This window comes from Ambystoma mexicanum, chromosome 14, assembly GCF_040938575.1.
Source record: "Ambystoma mexicanum isolate Mex_15411 chromosome 14, UKY_AmexF1_1, whole genome shotgun sequence".
Lineage (NCBI taxonomy): Eukaryota > Metazoa > Chordata > Amphibia > Caudata > Ambystomatidae > Ambystoma > Ambystoma mexicanum.
Window position 1 is genome coordinate 131,405,009 of NC_090940.1, and position 19,129 is coordinate 131,424,137.

The following is a 19,129-nucleotide window of genomic DNA, read 5'->3' on the forward strand; positions in this document are numbered from 1 at the left end:
ACGTGTTCTGGACTGGGAGTTCCCTTACGAGAATGCAAGTCCTTGTCCCCAAGAGGGGAGTCCCTCCCAGTGAGGTCCCACTTGCCCAGACCCCTTGCTGAGCGGGCTCACCTCCCTAGCCTCCAGGGGGGTAGATCCCCTCTGGGGAGAAGGGACGAATAGTGCAGATAAGTCCTAGCAAGTATATGTGTAGCATTGTGGTGGTGAGTGACTTTTTATGGCTAGCTAGTAGCTTGCAACCATGCTTAAAAAAAATAAAAATGTAAATGCTGTTGTCTTTTCCCAACATCTGTTTGTTTATTAAAGCTTATTAAGAGGGGGCTTTTGACATGAGACACAAAGCACACCTGTTGTATGGCACCATAGTATTTAATACTGCAACTCCGTCCTTAACCCCTCCTCCTTTATTTATTTCCCCAGCACCCGCTCCCCTTAATGAAAAAACAAACTAAAGATCATGCCACAATGGTCTTCCAATCTCTCTGGGAGGGTAGGGGGAACTAGAAAGCTTAATAACACCAAAAGAAACGGAAGAAATACCTGCATTGCCACCAAAGTCATCTGGTGTAAATTCAATAAAAACTGAGTAGCAGCAGGTTGGGTGACAATCTTCTCCCTCAGCTGTCAACACTCCCAGTTCCTGTATCCAAGCCCTAAAATATTTCAGCCGATCTAACTGCTTCTAAATGGTATAACGTACCTTTATGATTTACCCTATGTTGAGGAAGGATATAAAACGGAGGCTGTGATACTCCGTGTTTGCCAAGTCCCTCTCTGACTGTCATGTCAGTTGATCCCATCAGTGAGATCCGGGAACATTTGTATCCTCTTGTTCTTAGATACAATCTCCTTAGCAACTGCTGCTTATATCTGGGCCTTTCCTGGCATGAACATGGATCTGCGTGTTTTATCCGTCACGGAAAAAGTCAGCGACGGAAAAGTTTGCATGGGAAATGTAAGCACCACAAAAGGTTTGCCATGCGTACATATTTCAAAACCCTACATACCTACACCCCCACCTCCAACATAACCAAACCCTACTTACCTTTTAAGAAGCCTTGTGTCCCAGCGGTGCCATTTCAATTCCGTGATCGGGAACCAGCGCTGCAGGGTCCTTTTTGTTCTTTTCTTTGTTTTATTTTTTTATTTCGGGCAGCTGCAGGGATTTCCCCCGCTCACTATACTATATATAGTATATATGCAGTCTTTTGTAACCTACCTTAAATGCATACCACCAAAGGTTTGAACATTTGATGGTATGCATTTTCCTGACTTTTGGTCAGGTCGGACCTTTGGATTCAGTCATTTCTTCTGATTCCATGACCATCAGAAAACACCACTAGGATAGTTCTCATCAATAGACCTCTTCCTCCCCATTCCCTAGATTCCAGAGACCACCTCTTAACTCTTAGCAATTTCCCCTACTTGGGTGCTAGAGTAATCTCAGATTTTGAGGCATTTCACTGCTACTCTTCCTGGGTCAATTTTGACAATGGCTTATTGACTCTCCAAACCATCTACTTTCAGTATACCATAGATGTCGGAAGTCTCAGCCACCTGGCGGTGTCCTCTCCTGATCTGAAACTTCCACCACTGATTCCAGGAGTCAGATTTTGTACTTTGCAATGGGCAAGGATGGAAAATAAATGTTAACTGGGTTTCCGTTTGTGGCTGCTTGGGTGCCATTTTGGTTTATGACTGGTGCCGATGGGCCACAGACTGTCCCGGTACTGCACACGCTGGTGCCATATTATTTCACTTTGAGTATGCAGCATCCCTGCTGCCTCATTTTCCACACTAGTGCACCAAATCCTTCACATCCCTTCGACATGAAGCTGCGGTCTCCTAAACCAGGATACGACAGAGGAAACGGCCCTGGCAGTGGAGCACGCCAAAGCCACATCTTTGATTCTCTGCTTGCTCCTTCTATAGAACGCCACTTGTGTTGCAGTGGTTTTGGTCAGGGTTCCATATTATCAAGAACCTCCAGTAAAAAGTCCTTGTTCAGCCCATCGTTTTGTTAGAAATTGAGTAACCAAAGTGTCGTCTTTTATTTTCCACAAATAAGCCATAGCGCAGGTCTGCGTTTTGGATGATTACTGGGATTCTTTCGGGTAGTTCCTTGGCTGTAACATGCTCCACACCAATTTCCCCCCCACCACCACATTGGGTCATATACAACCGGCCTTTTGAGCTCGCCACATTTTAATTCAGGAAATCTAGCAGCCTTCAGCTATAAGAAAAGATTTCCCCACGAGAAGCAAACCAAAGCTTAAATCTTCCCAGAAAACAAATTGGGGTGAAGGAAAACATGGCCCATAAGTGGCACCCATGTGACATTAAAGCGCTTCCGCCATTTCGTTGGCTGTCTCTGAAACTACGATATTCAGCTTCCATTGTACAGATCACAGCAATCGAGACTGGAAACTGGTAATCCGTAGGCAGAAGAGTGAGAGGTGTGCTGACCTCGCTTGGGAATTCGGCTCTGCAGGAGCAACATCCTAAAACCTGTTTGTTAGGAGAATGGCAAAAAAAAAGATGTCTTTCAGCACCATTTATTACTCACCCGGGGAAGTGTGGTTCGGATGTAAGGGAGCATAAGGGTCCGGTCTGAGGGGTAGCATCAGTTATCAACCTCACTTTGGACAGTGACAAGGAGGAACTTGGTTAAGTTATTCTATTTGTTAGCAGTAGCTGCTCACCTATTCAATCATGTTAGAGTTGGGCCTGCTTGCTCAGTGGTTTTTCAGTTAGTGGGGCTTTTTTGTGTAATGCTTGCTCAGTATTTCCTGCTGCTTTCAGACAAACCTGTATGTTGGTCTTCTTATACATTTGATACATTTATTTCATGGTTTTAGGTCAATAACATAGGTCCTCAAAGTCAAATTGAATGAATGTCTAGCCGGTCTGTAATTTATCATTTTTATTTCTTTTGCATAAATATGCAACCTGTCACATAGACCTATGGTCATTAAACCCTGTAGGTTTATTCTGGTATATTTAGTCCCTTTTTTCAATATATAAACTGTCCGGGTCATTTTAAGACCTAGAAAGCCTATAACCATGATTTGTGGAACAAAATGGAATTAAAGCTACCGGTGCAAGGAACCAGTGAATAGGAAATGGTGACAGATCATAATCGGGAAAACCGAATTCGTCTTTCTCCATTGTCCGAACATTGGTGTATATATGCTCCATTCCTTCGTACGTGTTATTGGCCACAAATGAAAAGGCAACTCCCCATGGAAGACATTTAGTAAGTTATCCAAACACATTAAGCTGATGGGATGGTTAGATTGCCCCTCCCCTTAAATAGCCCACACACAAACACCCAGATCTTCCAAGGCCTTCTGATGGCCTCACTAGTTCAATGGGTCTGTATCGTGTCGCCTGAAAAAACTGCGCAAACGTCGCAAAACCATGCAGTCTTCGTGAGCCTTACCTTGTTGAACATGCCACATCGCTCCAGCGCTAAAGACGTCACACTGGCTTTGTATTGTGCAATTTATCAAGTTTAAGTCTTTATGGCCCCTAAAGCCTTCTGCCATCCTGTACCTGGCTTCGTCCCCAAATAGTTCCCAGGTTACTGGCCGCTATTCCATCTTTATTAGGTGATTACCCTAAGGAAAACAAATGGACAGTTCCCTGATGCGGCCTGCAGTGCTCTGTTAATGCTTTCTGGCCAGGAACTCCTGCAGATCGGTCCCCTGCAAATATGTTTTATAGTGTTAGTTGGTGTCTTACGGATACAAACACGTATATTCACTTACAGAAATTCCGTGTAAAGAAATTGTGCTTTACTAAAAGTATCATTTAGAAATCTAGTTTGTACCTAATTAAAAATGCCCCCTCAAGAATTGAAACTAATTTTAAATATGCATCTTCACTCTTAATCTTGTGCATTGCAGGCACTTATGGCCGGACTCAACGTGCGGTTTGCCATTTAGTGCTGAGATGTTTTTGAAGCTAGGTCCCATCACTATACTAAATCGCAGACAATTGCACCTAGGCGTGCTGGAAAGCTGTACGCACTTAACCAGGGAAATGCAGCCACATTCTCTAAAAAATAAAAGTAGTAGGAGCACCCAGTTAACTCTCTACTACCACCCACACCCCCTGAAGGTAATGGGGAGAGACACGTAAACCCATGTTGTAAGCAAGAATCCAGGCCCTTAGCCAAGCTTGATGTGTTTCAGAATAACTAATTGGTTTGGCCATGGAAAGTAGGCAGATCATTCCCGTACACTGGAGGCTCTCCCCTTGCCAGGGCACTGGCGGGACTATGCATTGTAACATCAAGCAAAATCTCTTCAGGATTCCTTTGAACAATGTAAATAAATGCAAATCTCTCCTTACCACCAAACCTCACTCGTTTTTTCCTTTAACCCCCTTTAGCCAGGCTATTATGCAAGTCTATGCAAAAAGGACGAGCATACACGTCCTTGGCACTTAAGAAAATGACATCTTTAAAAAAAACAACTCCAACAAATGTGGCTGCCACGGATTCATCAGCCCTATTTCTATGTCTATGGTGACAGCCGACGAGGGAGGTCAAGCATGTTTAAGGGTATGACTGGGACGTGTGTGGGGGAGGTTTTCAGGTCGTCAGTTCCAGTGTGTCAAGAACGAAATGGTGGCCTGGGGTAGAGGAGCTAATGAATGACCTGCATGAAACAAGGGTGCCCAATTTTGTTGCAGCTAAAGCCAGCCATGAAAGTGTCACTCGCCACCTCGATGCTATCTATGCATACAGACGGCACACCGTTTCTTACTCGAGAGTCCATTATTGCCAGCTAGGGGCGAGTGCAAATGTTGCACCCTGATGAAATGCAAGCGTTATCTTGTAGCACAACCTGCTTTTCCAGCCACCCAAATCGCTTGGGAAAGCAGCATGCTAATTTAAGATTTGTAATTCTATTTGCTAACTAATTTATTTTTCCTAGCCTTTACATAAGAACCCTGTAGTGAAATAAATGGCTTGCCATGATGAATGTATGTGGAAGTTATGTTTTCATACGTCTTATGAAAAAACCATGTATGTTTTTGAATTTGTCTCCCCTTCTGTTTCGTGCTTAGCTAGACACATAGCAACTCAGCTTATTATTGCTCTTTGTTCAGGTTATGGAAAGTAAGAAAAGGGGATTCAACCGCCTGCCTGCCTGTGCTTTTCTGGTGGGTGAAGATGTTTGGTGTAAGCTAAAGGGGTGTAGGACATTTTGTAAACCTTTATGCGTTGGTAACTATTGTGAGAAAATGGCTTTTAAAAATGTTGTGTGGATGTTTTCTTTCTTTCTGAAGCGTTCATCTACTGCTGCATTGGAGGCCTGTCCTGTTTGTATTAACATACGAGGGTTGCACTGCTACCAAAGTAGAAAGCTTGTTAAAATATTTAAATATGTATCAAGGTTTGGGGGAGGGGGGGTTGTTAAGATGGTATGCCTATGGTGGAACTGTCTTTATTTGGTTGCTTACCAGGGTAATCTTGTTGAACACCAGTGTCTTGCATTTACCTTTTTGTGATTGCATTCATACTTTGTCCTAGGACAGGATCTACCGGTTCCCTGCACACCTTATTGCTGTAATTACAGCCAAAATTAATCAACCTTCAAATCAGTAGTTAAGTAGCTTGAATAACACCTGGGTGTTTAATTAAATCATCACTTGGGAGATATGTGAACACCGCATTATACGTATACATGTAACTTATTTTGGTACCTACAGGTGTAGTCAAGTTTTTGTTTGCGTTTCTTTCCGGTTCTTTCTTCTCTGTTTGAGTTTTCCAATATTTTGAACAGCAACAAGACACTGTGCAGGTGTTTTTTTTATTATTATTTAATTTGTTTTTTAAAAATGTAATTTGTTTTTTTTAAATCTATTATTTTTTTTACACTGCAAATTCGGACTTGGTGATCTTTCTAATAGGCACACGATTGTGTTATTGGTAAATGATTGTTTTCAACCGAAATGTTACACTATTTGTTGTATTTACAGGTGGTTCCCCCTGGAAACGCCTTGAGCATTGTTCTCTACAAATAAAGAAGCTTCTAAGAAATTGCTGTTCAGCATTGTTTTCTCTGAGATTTGTTATTTAAGTTACTTTTGGCTGATTTGAATGTTTGATTACTTTTAGCTGCAATTTACGGTAATAAGGTGTGCATGGGTGTCCAGTCCCAGGACATCATTGTTCCCTCGGCTCCATGCCATGTCGGTTTTACCTCCCTTGCACACAAGTCAATTTTATTTTCTGCTGAAAACTTAACTGCACGTTTTGTTAGAGTAGGTGTGCGCTGGTCGCTTTCTCCTGTATATTCAAAATGTGTCCTCGCAGCCAGGTTGTCTTACTCCAATTCCCTGAGTGGTTTACTGTAATCCTTTCAGAGGCAAGCTGGCTCCATAACTCTGGTCACTTCCGCGGAGTGAGTTGAAATTCAGTCCTACTGCACGGTTTTGTATTTGAGATTTCTTTCTTTTCTTTTTCAGGATGCCTGCCCTTGGCTGCAGGTTCTACCAGCACAAGTTCCCGGAGGTGGACGATGTAGTCATGGTAAATGTACGCTCCATCGCAGAAATGGGGGCCTATGTCAGCCTTCTGGAGTACAACAACATAGAAGGCATGATTCTGCTTAGTGAGCTGTCCAGGAGGCGCATTCGATCGATCAACAAACTTATTCGCATTGGCCGGAATGAGTGTGTTGTTGTCATCCGAGTTGACAAAGACAAAGGTAGAGTAGCAAAGGCTCTTTGAAAACAATGTAATCCATACTTGTAGCTTGCATCTTGAGCCTACCCATAAACCTTCCAATCTCTAGTTTCTCTTTTCTGGCGTGAAACGAGGTGGGACACAGTAAGATATGGGCTGTGTCGCCCTATAATGGTATCAACCAATGGGGAACTACAAGGGGAACAATGGGGTGTGCTATTTGTCCCCCACCCAGTGCCTCACCACTGCCCCTTACCCTCTCCACACCCAGGCATCTCTCCATACCTTTAATTGGCTTTATTGCTAGGGTGGAAAAGACGGCCCATGCCCCCGTTTTGCTCTCTTCTCACCCTGCAACCAATTGATTCGAAGCACATGATGGTTAAATTTGACACATGAGGTTACATTGGATCTGTTCTTGCCCTCCCAATGCAACCATGTGCTTTCAGATTCTAGAATCTGAAATTAAATTTGTTTGCTAGCCTTGATTACCTTTATGTTTTTCTAAAGCAGCTGATGGTTTGACCTAATAACAACCAGAAGATTATAAACTAGATCTGCCTGACTATGCCTACCAGTTATAGCTCCAGTCAGACACATTACTGTTCGTGGAAACGAAAATGGGTTGGGGGGGTGTATGGCGGTGTTAGGAAAACCTTTCAGCTCTTCTAGCTTGCTACCTACCACTCCATCTCCCTCCCCCCCCAACCGTCCTTTCATGGGGTCTGCAAAATCCAATGTCCCATAGACTTTTCTCATGGAATGTTGGGGCTGTAACCACCCCATAAAAAGTAAGTTGTCACAGCATCGCATTATTATTATTGTCTTCATACGTACATGTTTGACAGCTTCTAGGTAGGGGTTCTTTGCAAGTTTCTGGGGCTGTCATTTCTACTTCTCTAGCTATACAGTTCATTTGCAGGGCATGGCAATCTTAAATCATTTTCTGATTTTGACGGTCTCTTAAGGGCATTACTCTGACCCTCATGGCAGGTTCCTACTTGTGACAGTTTTGTTAGGGGTGATTTGAAGTTTTTTTTAATTTTGTATGTATTCATATATTACATGCAACCCCTAAGGTTGAGGTTTTGTGGATTACATTTATTTTCTAATACTGGGGAGGTGGGGGGTGGAAGAGGGAGAGGAGGAAGACAGGGGTTGGTGGGGAGCAATGTTTTAGCAGTGTTTTAGAAGATGCTTTATTCCCATGGGGTGGAGGGATGCTATTTGATGAAAATCTGGGCTCTGTGGAATCATGAGGAATTATGTGGCAGGTTCATAAGGCATATATACATGGGATTTGTATTGCTGGGGATATTCCCTAAGATACCCGTTATCATGCTTGAGAGGAAGATTGAGGGTTTGGAGACCGTTTGTAAAGCCTCCATGGACTGAGGGGTGTTGGTTGAACTTCAGGGAACTCTGGGGGAATGTATGCATGGCAGGTTAGATATAGAGCAAATGTTTAGCATCTCCTGTGCTCCGTCTTCAAAATTGCCAAAGATTTAGGTTGTTCTGCATGCATATCAGTGGAAGTGTACCTCGATGGGATTTCCATTTTTTCCAAACTACACCAATCCCTTCGTGCTGATTCAGGGGTGCCTTTATAGATACCAGGGCAGTCTTGTCGATTCTGACCATTGGTAGGCTTCCAGAATGGATCTACCTTTTGACTTGGTCAAAGAGGCCAAAACGAGATTTTGTCCAAACCACTTTTAACACACGAAGCTCCCCTCAAACAGTTTCAGATTGGTCTCTTTTTCAAAAGTTTCATTAGTTCAAGGGTAGTATTATAAAGTTACCAAAGGTTTGGGGTACCTTCCTGTCGTTCAGTCTGAGGTAATAACTCTGCATCCCCCCCCGCTCCCCCTGTCAGTCTCTTGTTGATGGTGGGCTCTGACCTGTGATCTTCCTGTAGTTCCTTTAGACGCCACTGTGCCTCCACCACGGGCTGATATAATTGATACTGTTCCCTCTGCCTAAGATCGAACCACCTGGGTCCACAAGCAAGGCACAGTGCCCGATCAGCCCCTTATGGTCTCGTTTTCTTCCTCTCCACAACCTCTTTACTACTCCTGATTCCGCTCTTCCTCGATGCTACAGGTGCATTCCTGATTTAACCCCAGTTTGATTTGGATCTCGCACCTTACCACTTGTGTTTGGCCAAACGTGCCCTCTCATTCCTTCCTGTTCTTAAAAGCAACCACTTTTCTTGCCTTCTCACCCCCAAATCCTCTGCTCTGGTCTAACCTCATCCTAATCTATATATGCCACTCATGACTTCCAACCTCCTTTGGCTAACCAATCTTCCCCTCCCTGTCTCTAGCCCCCCTCACGTCTTTTCCCTATTTTCTCTCTAGTTTCTCCAAACTCTCTCCTTTCAAAACGTGCTCCTAAGGCCACTGCAACCTGATTCTCCCAGCGCCCACAAAACAGTGCTTTGGAGTCAGCCTCTTTATAATCTGTGGAACCCCCTCCCGGTGTTGGCTGTTCAGTTTTTGTGTTTTGCACGTGCGAGATAATTGGGCCCACAAGATTGGTCTGACTTGATTTCTGTGTTGAGATCTTATGTATTTGATGTCCTACGTGACTGGCCATCTTTGAATCTCTGCTTGCACATACTTTGGGAGCGGAAAGGGGAGGCTTGTGAGGGAGGGGGGTCGTCTGTCGGTCAACCGCAGTGCAGCCGCGTCTGCAGCTGGCTGAAACTCCAGTGATTGGCTTTAGTGCTTCGCAGTGATCACAACAGTTTCTGGGAAGTCGGACCCTATATTTTTCCAAACTTTCATTGAGTGAGCAGGAGGCGGGGGGCGTGCACTTACCGGATGTCATGGGTCCCTTTTTGTAATGCATAATGACATGAGCTAAGTGAATGTGTACATGGGATCATCTTTCCTATACCCACCCCTAGGTCCTTTGGCCACTATCCCTAGGTGGCCCAATCCCCTTGGTCATCCCACTAGAGGGCTCCAGAGTAAGGTAAAGGACTTTGTCACAGGGCCCAGTGGCAGTGAGAGTCCAGCACCATTTTGAATTGCACTCTATGCTCTGCTTCTCCCACCCAGCCAAGCGACCAGAAGCAAGGTATCCTGGGTACTGCTGCAAAAGGTAGCTACACCAACCAGGTGTCCATAATTGTCCTCAAAGCGGATGTGAAATTTGATCTGATCCATCCGCCTCCCCAACACTCTTTAAGTGTGTGTAAATATATACATTTTTTTTAATGTGGTGAGCAAGAGGTGACCACTAGGGTGTGCGGATGGCAATGGCTGCCTATCCTAGCTCCGTAACCCGAGGAGGGATAAAGCGATGACTAAGAGCTAATTCTAGGGGGGGGAGAAATAAAGCCCGACATTACCAAAAGAGAGCGAAACCGAGCGGGTCTGCAAACTCAGGCCACCCACACTTGAGCCGCACAGAGAAAAGGGCGCAGCAGTGCAGGACCCACCAGACACAGGACCCCCCACTAAGGGACCCCACCAGGGAGAAGATACAACAGAGGGACCAATGGGCCCCAGGAGTGAGGAGGAGGCCAAAACAGGAAAAGGGACGGCAAATCAACTAAAGCATCCGGGAACCAGGCCCCAGCGAGCAACGAAGGAAGGACCATGGAGGGAAGGCAATAAGCACTTAAGCAAGAAGGGGTGAGGAGCCCCTCCATTATCCAAACCAGTACTAAAGCACCCAGTGGGAATGGGGCAGGGGCTACCTGCCACACGGGGCCCACGCACAGCGACAGGGAGCCAAAGGGCAGACGGCACTCTGAGATATACCCAGGATTTAGAGCATCAGGTGACTGGATTTAATAGACTCCAGGGGAAGGTAGAAACGGAGGACCAGACCCCACCCCAGATTCCAGGCGAGCAAGAGGTAGCAACCACCAGCATAAAGCCCTCTGGGAACAAACCCAGGGGCCCCCCAGAATTCTTGGAACAGCCACAGCACCAACATAAGCGCACATGAAAGAGGGGCAGCTGGCACAATGCCCTCCCACCTGCAACAGTACAGTTTAGAAGGGTAGAGGCTAAGCAAGCCCGAGACTCCCCCAGCCTGGTGCCAAAAATGGGCGACTCCACGATGGAGGACATTGCGGGGGTTATGGGCCCTGTGCACAGACATCCAAACGTCCATTGCGGAACTGTGAGGAAAGATGGAGAAAATAGAGGGGAAGGTGGAGAACTTAGCGCACAACCAAATTAACGTCGACATGGTCGAGATGAAACTGAACACCAAAATGACAGACCTAGAATTGATGGAGGAAGAATTCACCCTTAAGCTCTTCGACCAGAAGAATAGAGAAAGGGAGACAACTATCTGGATAGTCAGCTTCGAGAAACCAGACGGAGAAACACCGGCCCAGGTCGAGAATGAAGTGCAGGACTTTGTGAACCTTCTTTTTCGGTTAGAAGGGTCGAGAGCAATGCAGATTGAAAGGGCCCACCGGGAAGGGGAGCGTTCAGCGGCGGCCCGCGCTCCGTGGTAGTGAAATTCCTCCAATACAAAGAGAAAACGGAAATCCTCCTCCGGGCAAACCAAATACAGGAAATAGAATATCAGGGATCAAAGGTCAAATTGTCTCAGGACCTGTCTAGCCTCACCCTGAGGCGCAGGAGAGAATGCAGACAGCTCGCAACATGGCTCATCGACAAAGGAAATCGGTACATGTGGGCGTACCCCTTTGCACTGCTATTTGAGGTCATAGCAGAAGAATATAGTCACTACAGCAGAGGAGGCAAAGCATGTCCTACATCTGTGGTAGAGCACAGACACGAGCCTTAACAAGCCTCCAGGGGGCACTCTCTCCCAGGGCAACGCAAGCCGAGGCAAGGCCCCAGAGGAGCAAGAGAAGTAAAATGGGGAGGAAATACATCAAACTGAGCTCGCCATCCTCGTCAAAGCCACCCTGAGCCCAGAGGGGACCTAGATGCAGTGTAAAGGAGGAACTCGGGAGGTAAAAGGGGAAGGCTATTGGAAATAACAACATATGACCCCCCTGGTGGGTGGAAGTTTGTAACCTAGTGGCCCTTTGTTTAAAGAGGGCCTCAATACAGAGTCCCACGGGTTGGGTACTTGATAGTTGGAACTTGATGTTAGTTCTGTTGTTGGTTATGAGGGGGGGCAGGGAGAATAAAAACTGGATTAAAGCTAAGAGGGTGAAGAGTTGAGGAGATATGGAGGCAGGACGGGAAGAAGACGGCTCAGGGATGTAAGCAAGAGACACCAGCCCAGGAATGCATGGGGAAAATAGTGAAAGGGTCCAGCCTCCTAAGGGTGGGCTCGCAAGGGAATGAACTCCCCTACCAAAAGGTCCCTGGTGGTGGGAGAATTCGAGAGGGCAGCGGTGGACGTACTCTTCATTCCGAAGACTTGACTTAAAGCGGGGGAGGAAAGGTTGCTGAGGAAAGGGGTTGGGGCAAACCTTTTGGGCCTCGGCCGCTCAAAAAAGAGGTAGGCATGATTGTATACCGGAGGGTCCGACTGCTAAACCCAGAGGTGCAATCTCTGATTGGGGGGGTGGAGTTAGGCTCCTATTGGTCCAGGGGAGGTGGGAGGAGACCATGGTAACATTAGCCGGGATATACACCCCCAAGCAGGGTCAAAACACGTTCAATGAAGAAGCCCTCATAATGGCCTGGAGCAAAGGCATAGTCATAGGAGGGGACTTTAATGCATGGGCAGATGCCCAAATGGACAGGCAAGTTAAAAGAGCTGAAACCAGCTGGCATCCTCCATGGTGGGGGGAGGAGGGGTAGGACACATTTAGAGCATGGAAGCTAGAGGCCTGCTAGACGACTGGAGGGCCCTGCACCTGGACCAGAAGGGGTACACATTTGTATCAAGCGTACACGTGACCTTCACCAGAATCGACTACCTGCTAATAGGCAAAGAGCACAGGTAACAGTTAAAAAATAGCACGGACAGCCCAGTAGGCTGTCTGACCATGATATGGTCACCATGGACCATGAGATGGGGGTGGGGTGGGAAGTATAAAAAAATGCGACTCAATGTGGCCCTGCAATGAGTACCTGTGGCGGGACAAGCTCTTTAACGGAGAGCTCACTGATGCGATGGAGGAATACTTCCAGATCGACGACAATGGGGAACTAGAAGAGACAACTCTGTGGGAGGCGGGAAAGGCCGCATGGAGGGGGACCCTAATATGGCAGGGAGCTAGAAGAAACCTGAGCAAAGGTTGTAAGGGGAGACCCTGGATAAAGAAATCTGGGAACTGGAGGGTAGATTGCACTCCCAAGGGGAGTAGCGAGAACGGGACCTGGGAACACTTAAACAAAAGATCTTAACTGAAAGCGCTGGGAGTAGGGGACATGTATGGATACCATTTTTAAAGCAGAAATTCTGTGAAAAGGGGAGTTAAAGCAGACTGGATGCTGATGACCAGGCTTTGGGTGCAGAGGGCAGAGAGATGGGTGGACCGTATTCGTGTGCGGCGGGGGGGAGGGGGTCGATGGGGGGGGGGGGGGGATCACTGGCCCTCATCCCCGGGAGAGGTGACAAACCTCTTTGCCAAATACTACGAGCAGCTTTATAAAATTGAAGGAGCAGGGGACAAAACAGGAAGGCGACAATACATAATCGGGACTAGAGTAAACCACTGACCCCAGGAGAGGGGGATTCTCTAGAGGCCCCATTCACTCCTGAAGAGCTAAAGGCGGCTATGAACAGGCTACCGGCGGGGGGGGGGGGGGGAGCACCTGGGTAAGATTGATACTCAATGGGGTTCTTTAAGAAATTTGCAGGACCCCTGGCTCCCCACCTGGCCAGATTATACAGCCATATACGGGAAACTGGGCAAGCACCACCCAGTTCTCGCTCATCTGCCTTTCGGGTGCAACCTTCCCCAGACCACCTTGTGGCAAGCAGGTGGCATGCCCCAAGGTATGTGGCAATTTCTCTGCTTCCATTTATAAGATTTAACCATTCTGTACCTGAAGCAGACTATGGTGATGCTATCTTGGCCGCCCTCTTATCTCGACAACCCCCCCCCTTTCATTTCGGCAGATGTTCTTTTAATGGATAGTACTGTAGGTTGTTCACTGGACAGCTTCCCAGACAGGCTGCTACGAAGTGTACAATGTTTTAGAATGTGACACAGCACACTTTCCTTTTCCATACCTTCTGGAGGAAGGAAGTCCTAATAATTCAGGCTTGGTCTTCCTATTGTTATAATTCCTAGCAGTCATGATGGTGAGACATTGAGACATAGGAGCCAAAAAGCTGTTAACTTAGTGCTGCTTAATGCCCCTTTCCATGGAGGCTCTAGAAAAGGCTCACTGGTCTTCTGCGCCTCTGTCAATGGCAGGGATTGCAGAAGTGTTTTTAAAAATGCTCTGTGTACTCCCAAGTCTCACCTTAGCAGGTACTCTGACAAAGCCATCTTCTGAGCTTGTGCTCGTTTTGATGAGTCTTTGTAAGCTGCTACCTCTTATTGACTGCAGTTTAGACAATGTCAAAAATGCATTGCAGGTTCTGTTGCTTTAGAAACACTGTGTGCTGCCCCAAACTACATTTTTGTAGGGAGCCGAAGCTTGTATTACAAAACCATGCATTAGGAACCTTTGTAGACTGTCCTGTGTACTGAATCTGCTCCCAGACTGTCTTGATTGATCTGTGGTTGCTGGCTGCCACCTTACTTTTTTAGAATTATTTTGGGAACATTTCAGTAAAAGGAATGAATTGGTTGATCACTCTCGTATGTCAAGATCTCTCCTACTGTGCCGGAAATCCAAAAGACTATCCTTCTGATAGATAAAGCAATGCCGTACATAATCCATTATGTCACGTTGTCCGTCACATAGATCAATTACCTTCCCAGATAACATTAATGGATGTCCATCCCTTCCTCGCATTCCTTTTGATTGGAATTAATGTGGTGCTCCCCCTTTCCCTGCAGCCACCTCCACTTCTGTTAATCGACAGAGGTAAAAGCCCAAGAATTTCTTGCCTTACGTTGAAATCAAGAGTGAGTATAGATGGATCTGCAGCAGAAATACATAATCCTTCCATGGGTCTGAAGCCATGATAATTTGCATTTGGAGTCTATTGTTTTACTTGTATATAATTAATAGAACAGTTTTTTTTTTAAATCAGTGAGCAGAGATGATGGATAGTTTGATACAGAACATTATTTTTGCTTTAAGGTATTGCAGTGAAGCTGAACTTTCTCTCTTGCTAAATCAGGTTACATTGATTTGTCGAAAAGAAGAGTTTCTCCAGAAGAGGCCTTGAAATGTGAAGACAAATTCACCAAATCTAAAACCGTAAGTGGTTGTGCAATTTCATTTCCTTGAAGTATGTTTTGTTCTGGTCCAACTGTGTTTGGAGTCCTAACATTGGAGATTTTTCAACTATTAATTGGTTTTCTTTATTGGGTGTACTCAAATGTGTTTTGTATTGTCTTAAACATGATCTTTCTATACTTAATTTGTGTCTGTATACACAGTGCTTTTTCAAATTTGCAAACTGTTCCATATACTTGGAAATATGAGTGTGCTTTTAACACCATTGAAGTGTTGGCCCTGTCTGCTTTATCTTGCTAAACGGGTGATGGCTGGAAGATTTGGAATTAATCCTAACCTCTGGCAATGCTCTCGGCGACCCTCCAGACCATCGTTCATTACAGAAACGGGAAAGACCTATGCAAATCGGGCTTGGTCCCACCCAAAAAAGAGGGTCCAGCCCGAACTGCTAACTCTCATTCCTTCTGCACGAGACCACACGCACCCCTAGACATGTTTCAGCCTCATTGGGCGTCCTCTGTGAGGGAGGGAGGGAGGGAGGGAGGGAGTAGCTTTGGTCTCTAGGACAAGCATGCTTGGGATCCCCATCTGGGCAATCCCTGTCCTACTCGTGTGACTTATCCAAAACAAAAGAGGTGATGTCTGGAAGGTGTGGAATTAATCCTAACCTCTGGGATTGCTCTGGGGGCGCTTGCTGACAAAGGTGTGATGCGCATGCCAAATAGTTCCATGTATTGTAAGTAAGTGAGATCTAATGTGCTGTTCTACCAGGGCCATATTATAATAAATCTTTCCTCCATGGTCAATCCTACAATTTCTGAGTCCTCATCTGAGTCGCAAATACAAATTGTGCCTTTTTAGAAAATACCCAATTATCGGAATTCTCAGAAAAAGTGCTTTTTCTAAGTGCTGTTAGCTGCCTCTGCTACCCCTGCTGTCCTGCTTGAAAGCAAAGTGGCAAGTTACCTGCAATATTTGAAAGAAATTAGCTTGGCTCCACCCCCTGAACCTGTAAGCACCTACATTAGCACAGACAGCTGGGTGTCCAATACCCCATGGGTGAGTAATTGGATTTACTGTCAAATGAATGCTTTTATTTATTGCAACAGCCGGTGTGCTATCAGTGACTCTGGCTGAGCTGGGAAGTGATTTATATCTTTCACTCTTGACACTGGTGCTGCATGTACACCCACTGCAAGTGTTTGATGTAATTCGACGTTAGGCTTTGACACACACACAGAAGGGTGCTTTTTGTAATCGCCCTGCTGTTCTGTTGTATTTCGAGGTGCTAACTTTAACAGCACTGCTACCACAACCAGGAACACCAATACATTGTTAACACTAAAGATGACGATTAATCTGTTTCCTGGCCTATTAGGGAGAATTCTCAAAAATGTGCTAATTCCCTTCACCTTAGAGACCCCCAGCAACTTTGCTGGATTTTGAGGACTTGATTGTTTTCTTTTTTTTACCTGGAGACTGTGACCTTTTTTTCCCCCCACTCTCTCGTGTATTTTGATGTGTTTTACTCGTGTGTTTTCTTTGGTTATGGAGTTTAACATACTCCATAGGCATCATTATTTCGTTTGTGTCACACAGCACCCTTGGTGCAGTGGCACAGGGAAGCTTTTTAGGCTGTCCCAAGGTTTAAATACCTTCTGGGACAAACTACTGTTTCCCAGAGTGTAAAGTTAAATTCCTAGACCCAGTTCACCCTATCTTACAATAGAAGTGCTGGAGGGCTTACTTAGTATTCCCTGTGTCTAGATACTCTTGTATCAGTCATATGCTACCCTTTCCTCTCAGAATGGTTGGTGGCAGTGGTTTTACAACAAACTACCATGATTTTTCCCAACCGCAAACTATTCGTAGCTCCGGTAGCATTAAATCGAGGGAGCCATGATTTTCAAGATGGCATCTGAGCTCCCTTTGTTTAAACAGGTCCCGGTCTTTCTTTTTTTCGCCATTTCTTTTTGCAAAGTTCCTAGAGTTGGTCTCTGGTCGCCAAGCCAGGTTTGGTCCCTTTGTTCCTTCGCCTTTGGCGGGCATCAGAAGTGAAGACCGCCTCTTGGGGGGAAGGAAGTGAGGGAGGTGCCCGAAACACCCTGTGCTTAGTCTCCTAGGAGACCCAAATGCACTCTGGCGTGATTGGCTGGCTGGCTGGCTGGCTGGCTGTCCGACAAGGACACCCTGCTGGGTGAGTGACAGCTAGGCTGGAATGAATGGGAGAAAAGTGGATAAAAGGCGAGTATCTTGGCTTGGAAGGCAGAGTCGACCACTGGAACAAAGGAACCGAAGACTAGCTTGAAGAGGACTGCTGCTGCAACTCCTGGACCGTTGGTTTTCCCGGTGAAGCCCTGCTGCAGGTCCGAATTGCCAAGTTCTACCTCGACAGAGAAGCCCCTGCAAGAACGACTTCTCCCTTTGATTTGGTGGGACCAATCAACTCAACAGTAAGCCACCTGGATACTCATCTCAGAGCTGGTTGCATTTTCCTCAGAGTGCTGCAGGAAACCGTATAGCCAGGGAGAGACACCAGTTTGTGTGCTTGACTACAGCTACTGGAATTGAAGTTTTGCCAAGCTTTTTGATTGTTCGTGTGCAGTGCAGGAGTCCCCCGACATCCTTCCTGAGCCTCAGTCGTGGGGACAAGAGGAACAGCGAGATCTGCAGGAACTGCCAGGAACAGAAAATAGGCTGACTCTTTTTCTTCATTGGAAAGGTACTATAAAACAAGGCTGAGTACTTGCCTCTTGCGATGAAAGTGATTGGAACTTTCGCAACGCACAGGCTTAATGAGCTTGTGACCCAATATGTAATTCTTCTTACTACAAACTACTCCTAAGTGCAGAGACTTTTCCGTTTAACTACCAGAACTGCGTTATCCTATCTTAAGACTTTAGCCAATTTGGCCTAACTTATTGAATTGACTCTTCTGGTGAACTCTAAATATTTGCACTGTCTAAAGAATACTTATAACCTTTTTATGTTCTAATAACCTTGCCTTTTACTCCTCTTGAAAAGTATTCTGAATGTTAAGATATTCATGTCCCCAGTACTCTTTCTGCTAAAGTTATCTGTGGTTGTATGTTGTATCTGTGGGCCATCCCAAAAGGGCCTTACAATTCAGAAACTTGGAGTGCACATTTTTGAAGTGTATTTGTTATATAGAATTGCCTCCTTCTATTGAATGTTTTATAACTGACTGGTTAATAAATTAATAAGTGTTTAACTAAGAAACCTTGAGTAGAAGAGTCTATTTGAACACCTGTGATTGTAGACCTTTGTAACATCATTACAGTTCACATTCCCTCTTGAGATAAGCCTGGCTGCTCAGCAACACTACCAAAACTGTGTAGTACAGACTTATGCCAAAGGTTGGTTTTGCTTACACTTGTAGTCCTAGTTGCTTGTAGTGTTCCCAGAGGGTACTGCACTCAAACTTTGCCTAACATGGTATTTCCGGAGTGTTAGTACCCGACTCTGCCACACCCCCTTTGCAAACAGAGGAACCTAAGATTGTCATAGACGTATAATCTTTTCTCCCAAAACAATAGCTAATCCACTTTTACTATGAAATCTAGAAACGTGACCACTTTCATTCCGAAAATAAACCCACTCACTGTCATCGAGGAAGAAAAGGTGGCTGATTTAAACAGATCTTTGTGCTGCCTAGGCATGAAGTTGATCGAACACCTCATTAAGCCAGCAACTAATATAATTGATAGCATTCTTAGCCGCAATGCTGGCAATGGTGAAGAACCCAGGCCTCTTGAAATGTCTGAAATGTATAATTCTAATAGTGATATGTGCTTAATGGTCGGCACTCAAAACCGTGTCGGAGCCTGAAGAAATAAGTGACGCTATGATTCTGGCAAATGAGCTTGCAGACAATGGACAGGTGTAACACCGCCCCCCCCTCCCTCCCGATTATAAAGTAATTGCCCAGAGATTTGGAACCCATAGTGATTGTAGCTAACAAACCAGTAGAACTGCTAGCTTATCCTGCATCTACCCCTTGTAATGATGTGACATTGCAGTCCCATTCACAGCGGATGTAGGCAACTGACCTCCAACCAAGCAGAATCGTGTGCATTAGAGAATGCCCAACCTCAAAGGCAGCATAGTGGGTGATGAGAAGGAGGCAAATGCCACGTTAAACACCTTGCAA

General features: G+C 45.6%; 1 protein-coding gene across 1 annotated transcript in view; it reads left to right on the plus strand.

Moving 5' to 3' along the window:
• Positions 1-19,129, plus strand: part of EIF2S1 (eukaryotic translation initiation factor 2 subunit alpha) — a 201,768-nt gene that overhangs the window by 16,232 nt on the left and 166,407 nt on the right. Inside the window, exons 2-3 of the mRNA XM_069638721.1 lie at positions 6,481-6,722; positions 14,900-14,979. Coding sequence (XP_069494822.1) covers positions 6,482-6,722; positions 14,900-14,979 — 321 coding nt within the window. The 5' untranslated portion in view covers position 6,481. The remainder of the gene's footprint in view (positions 1-6,480; positions 6,723-14,899; positions 14,980-19,129) is intronic.